At 46.0% G+C, this 6,000-nt stretch overlaps 1 protein-coding gene across 2 annotated transcripts in view; it reads right to left on the reverse strand.

Annotated features, from left to right (window-relative positions):
* The window catches only part of CNKSR3 (CNKSR family member 3), a 58,081-nt gene extending 52,414 nt beyond the window's left edge, over positions 1-5,667 (reverse strand). For both annotated transcript variants that reach the window (XM_032183876.1, XM_032183877.1), the window contains exon 1: positions 5,507-5,667. In XM_032183876.1, the coding sequence (XP_032039767.1) occupies positions 5,507-5,558 (52 nt within the window). In that variant the 5' untranslated portion in view covers positions 5,559-5,667. The remainder of the gene's footprint in view (positions 1-5,506) is intronic.
* Positions 5,668-6,000: the final 333 nt, after the last annotated feature.

Here is a 6,000-nt window from a genome sequence, read left to right on the forward strand (position 1 = left end):
TCACTGAAAGAAAGGCGTTTGAGAAAAAAATGCAACCAATTCATTGGCCAGTTGCTACCACTAAACAGTTAGAAGAAACTTCACCTAATAACTACCACCACTACTATACCTCTAATTGATTAGTACAAGTGTTTAGTTTACCAGTTTAGTTTAGTACCAGCGTTTAGGTACCACCTAAATATACTTTTTACCCACTACCCACCCACCTGTACCTTAAATTCTTTGTCAGAGTTGCATAACAATTTCTTTATAAAGATTACAATCAACTTTCCAGCAAAGCCCATGGAGAATTTAGCATTTAAAACGTTGCTTTTCAGACATTATGATGACAGCACTCTACTTCTAGACCTGTGATGTTTGGTTAAAATAGTTTGAACAGCCTCTTAATGGCAAAGCAAACAGAGCTGACTGTGAACACTGAAAGATCATAAAAAAAATATAAAAAAAAATAAAAAAAAAATAAAAAACAGCACAGAACCCACAAGCAGCTCAAGAAACTGCAACACAGCAGAAAAACATGAAAACGTGATCTAAACACACGAACACAGAGGCCAACTCCTCTGTTTTATTTTTTCATACACACTTATCTTAGCAACAGTGAATGAATAATTTTAAACCAGCATTCGTACAAACTGGTTGTGCAGCTTTTTCACTTCAAGTTTCATCCCACAGACAAACACTAAATAGATTTATTTAGTATTTTCACCTTCTGCTGGCAAAACATTATGGGCCGGCTACAGTCAGAATTGCAGTTCAAATACCTGAAAAGAGAGCGTGTTCATTCAATACCATTTCCTGATGTGTTTAATAAGGCTGTTTGAATATATTTTTAAATAATCAAGCAAACAGAGAAACTCCTCTGCAGTTATGGGCAAGTCTTTCTTCTACTTTTCATTGAAAGCAAAAAACTCTCTTAAGAGAGAAGTAGCAGTTTATTAGCATTAGATTTTTTTCCAAATAACTTGAACACAATAGTGTTTGCTTCAGAATACTTAAAAAGAAAAAAAGCTGGAAAAAAAAAAAAAAAAACTTCAGTGCTATGTGTCACTCATAATTGCTTCTGAAATCCAGCTCCAGTTTGCAGCTCCCAGCACACACAGTTAACACAGCTGACCTTGCTGAAATCTCCCTGGGTAAGCGAGATAGCACTAAAAAAAGAACACCAGGTCCTCACGATTAATTGCTAACTATTAATAAATTAGCATATTTCTCTTCCTTCTTCCAGGCATACCTATAAATAAACGCACTTTCCCTCAAGATTGACCAGGAATGGAAATCAGAGTATTTTGTGACATAACAGCCACAGGAATAAACGACACCCATGAACTATTGGGTAATGGAATAACTGAACCTACAGCGCAATAAAAAGACCAAAGTGCCAGCTCGATCCAGAGCTAGCTGAGCCCACAGCTACAGGAACAAAGGCCAGATTGTAATGGAGACTCACAACAACGACGGCATATAACCACAAGCATGTCAAACTGTCTTTACCGTGTAAAATTTGGCTTGAAGTCACAAGTCACATAAGTATGCTAGGCCTGGGGGCAGCAGGGAAGAGGGAAATCAGGCTACTGAAAACAAAGAGGAGATACAACGATGTTGTCTAGTAAGACGGTGACATTTTTCACAGAGGAGAACCTCCCCTTACACAACTTTTTGGTCTCACATCTTTTGAGGAATGACCCTAGCTGCAAGGTTTTCAGTAGCCAGGGGCTTCTGGGACTACAGGAAGTTTCTCCGCAGGACCACATTACTATGTTTTCTTCAAATTGTCACTCTGCCAGAGAGGTATGCCACTTCTGTGCTGGAGATTTTTCCACACAAATGGCCCTATGTCAATGAGTTCTTGATGATTTCTGCACCTGGGATAGCCAAGCCCAGAAAACTACAAGTCCACAGTCAAACGATACCAGCAGCAGTGCAGCAGATGTGCTGCAATCTCTGTGGCTGTTAGCATGTCCCAACATAACCTGAATTACTCCAGGACTCCCTTTTTTAAAAGCTCTGGGGGAAGGAGTAGTACAAGAGCAGTGTGAGAAAGAAGTGAGGACTCTGAGCCTACGAGCATCTTGGCCCGCACAGGAGCAAGGCTGCAGGTCAGCTGCAATGCCAGGCAGGAGCAATATCTCTCCCAGAAGGATCAACTCAAAAATATCAACATCTCGGTTCAGTCAGTTCCAAGAAAATAGTGAAGGCCAAATCATTAAACAAGCTCCACACAACCACCTGCAAGCAAGTCAATTCAACACAGCAACCTAGACACACACAAAAAAAAAAAAAAAAAAAAAAAGAGTACCTTTCCACTGCTGAATATAACCCCCAAGTACTTCTCAAGTCCCTGTCACACGGTAAGAGAAGCCCGTGACTACACCAGCACCTCTTCTGGACAGAAATTGAAGAGGTGCCCATACAGTTACCAGTTTCCGAATATCGATGCAGCAGCTCTTCATATCCTTGCTAAAAAGCATAAAAAGCATATGTAGGTGAATGCTTCACCTACAAAGTTGCTAGTGAGCAAAAGTACAACTCTTCAGCAGCAGCTTCGATTTCACTAGACCCACTCTTCACAATTCTACTACTGTCAGTACGGTCGCTTTGCCAGAAATACACCCTTCTTCACAAAAAAACAGCAGCATTCTAGTCTGAATTAACAAGAGAACACAAGCGACAGCTTCTTGTATCACCTATTGTTGCCAGAGACAAACAAAGCTCTTTTCATTTAAAATCTGGCTACAAAAATCTAAAAATATTCACTTTTGTGTAATTAATTCCAAATAGGTTCTATTTTAAATTACAGATAAAGCCTATTTACAGAATCTGCATAGAAATTAATAGCTCAAAAATCATAGAAAGAAACTATTCAGGATAAGAGCTGTCCTGTTAAAAAAAAAAAAAAAAGTTAGTTTTGTCTGTTTGTTTTTTAAAGGAAGACAGGTTCACAAAAAGCAAATAAGCTAACTGTCCAGAAGCAGTTATACAGCTTACTTTTGGATTTGGCTTTTTGGTAATTGCTTCCTGGAATAGGGGAAAGTTTTTATGCTTCTTTTAGTTGGGAAAAGGTGGGGTTTTGTTGTCCTTTTTTTTTTTTTTTTTTTTTTTTGTAGTTGCTGTTTTTGTTTGTTTTGTTTTCAGTCTAAAAGTATCAATTAATAGATGCTTGATTGTAAACAATTCAAAATAGAAAAACAGTTCCTGGAGAAAACTTCTGTTTTCCATTGAACATTAAAAATGGACTAAATCAGACCATTTATTTCCGCTACTCCCTTAATTTTTTTCCAAGATGCTTTTATCGCTGTATGACATGCATGCATCATTATCTGCAAAACCAATCTCCCCACTGCAAGTTGGCATCTCCCACCATAGTTATTTATGTCATTCTCCTAGAACACATCTCCATGGCACCACAGCACTAACTACAGGCAGAGGACACCACCAGCCAAACATTTTCTCCCAGAGCTTGACCAGTTGAGTGAAGCTCATGGTATTACATTCCTAGATGGACAGTGATAGTCAAACAAAAGGCCTAAGCTCCTCTCCAAACATTCTGTTAATCAGTGTATTTATAAAACTAGCCTCGAGAATTGAAGATAATAATCATAAGTTAAAATACAGACTATTGGTCTCTGCTCAAACATAAAATGCAGTGGTTGTGAACTACATAGTAGTCAAGCATTTTGGCTTAAAAATAAACCATGAAACATAGCATTAATAAGGCTGCTATTAAAGTGTCAATTTTAATGCGCAGAGATGAAAGTCTAGCCAAAAAATAAAGTTTTCCACATTTCTTTATTACAATCTTGTCATGCAGGGAGTGACGTAAAAAGACGCCGTGCACTGAAGAGGTCAAATGCTTACCTGGAAACTGAAAAACAACAGCAGAAACAAAAGTCACTGGCAGTCTTTAATTTATTCCTTTGCATTTCAAAGGACACGCGTTAGCATTAGTCAGAAGATCCACCTTCCAACTACAGCCAGGCCTCAAATTATTCTGCATAACACTAATTGAGGGTCCAACTAAAGAGTTACCTGTTCAAGAAACCTGCAAGTAAAATAAATTATGCAAGAAAGCAAGCCAAGCATGCTTAAGTATAATAAAGCCTTTTAGAATGATTAGCAGGCTTACTCTTTAATCTGGCAAGGTAACAAACTTTCAGTGCCCAAGAGAAAAAACACAATGAGGGAACAGCATTATATAAATATTCCACATGCCAAAGCAGAAGGCTTATTTCATTGTAACAATGCACTCCTGTTTAAACCAATACCAAGAGGAGAAAGAGAGGTCTTTCTGGGGAAGTTATTTAGATGTTAACGCATAACTTCGGAGCACGTCCGTGCGGGCTCCTCTCCTTCCAGAGTCTGTGCGGACAGTCCATCATTGGCACCGGCACGCCCGGACACATGTTCACACTCAGGAGGGCTGGGAGTATCCATCTTGCTCTCTGTACGAAAACATTAGCCTGCTTTCCAAATTTGACTCAGTCTCGAAGCGAACTCCTGCCAAGTGCTGACCACAGGCATGCAGTCTAATCAGCATTATGGTCCTGAGACATCGGAGTAATGGCTGCTATAAGTGAGTGCCGCTGCTAATCCAGGGGAGCTTTCAACTCTCAAAGCATTCGTAATTTCGCATCAACTTCAAATCAAGGAAAGCATGGGAAAACGCTTTATACAACAAAGGGTGATGGCCCTAAAGCACAGTCCTGCGAGACAACAGCAGTCCGTCCCACAAGTCACAAGCCTCTCACCTAATTCAGAGCTATTTCCCTTTTGATTTTCGCACTGCAGAGCAGGAACTGCGAGCGCAGACCTCTAATTGCCATTCAGAAAGTGCCATTCACTGGCACTGTCCGACCAGGTTTGACAGAGTGGAAGCCAAAACTGCCTTCCCAAAAAAAAAAAAAAAAAAAAAAAAAAAAAAAAAAAAAAAGCCACCGAGCACTGCAGGTGTCCCCCCAGAGGGACGTGGGGTACCTGCGGGCACAGCTCGCAGCCCCCACCTCCTTTTCCCCGGGGAACAGCTTCCCAGCGCCGCACCAGCGGACGGGCTCTGCAAACGCCTTGCTTAACTCCAGCTCTCCTCCTTAACTCAACTTTGCTTAACTTACAAACCAAGGTGTTTTCGGCCAGCGGGCGGGTTTCGCCCGAAAAGCTGCAAGCCAACCCGCGCGGCCGGCCGGCAGGAGGGGGGGGCTGCCCCCGCCGGGCACGGCCGCAGGGGGACGGGAGCGAGCGCTGGGGGAGCTCCGCCGGTGCCCCGCTGCCCGCCCCGCCGACGGGGCTCACCTCCTCCCCGCGCCCCGGAGAGGGAGGAAAAAGCGCCCGGGGCTCACGGGCCCCGAGAGGGAACCGGCCTGGAAGCCGCCCGCTCCCGGGACGGGGCTGCCGCTGCGGCTGGGGCTGGGGCTGGCCCCGCTCGTCCACGGGGCAGCCGAGCCCGGCAGCAGAAAGTTCCCGCGGGCCGTGCCGAGCCGAGCCGAGCCGTGCTGGGCAGCACAGGCGCCCTTACCCTTGGTCCAGTCCACCACTTGCTTCGGGCTCCACCTGGTCACCGGCTCCATGGCGGGCTCGGCCCCGCCGGGACCTGCCCCTGCGGGACACCGGCACCACCGCTCCCGCAGCCCGCCCGCCGCGCTCCTCCGGCCGCGGACTCGCCCCCTCTCAAGCTCCCATCCCCGCGGCCCCGCTCCCCGCCCGCCCCGCGCCGGCCGGGCCGTCCCCCCGGGCCGGCTCCTCCCGCGGGCCGCGGCCGGACCCGCCCCGCCGCCGCTCCGCCCCCAGGTGCTGCCGCCCGGCTCCCCTCGGCCGCCCGGAGCTGGCCTCACGGCCGGCGGGCTTCGGCCCGAGGGCCCAGCGGGAGCCCGCTGCCCCCGGCCCGGCGCCGTGTGTGGAAAAGTGCCGAGGAGAAAGTGCCCGTGGGGGCTCTTGGGCTGAGCTGTCCTCGAAATGGCAACCCCCAAGGCGGCACGGCCCGGCACGGCTCGGCCCGGGGAGGAAATGGCC

The sequence above is a fragment of the Aythya fuligula genome, chromosome 3 (assembly GCF_009819795.1).
Source record: "Aythya fuligula isolate bAytFul2 chromosome 3, bAytFul2.pri, whole genome shotgun sequence".
In the NCBI taxonomy this organism is placed as follows: domain Eukaryota; kingdom Metazoa; phylum Chordata; class Aves; order Anseriformes; family Anatidae; genus Aythya; species Aythya fuligula.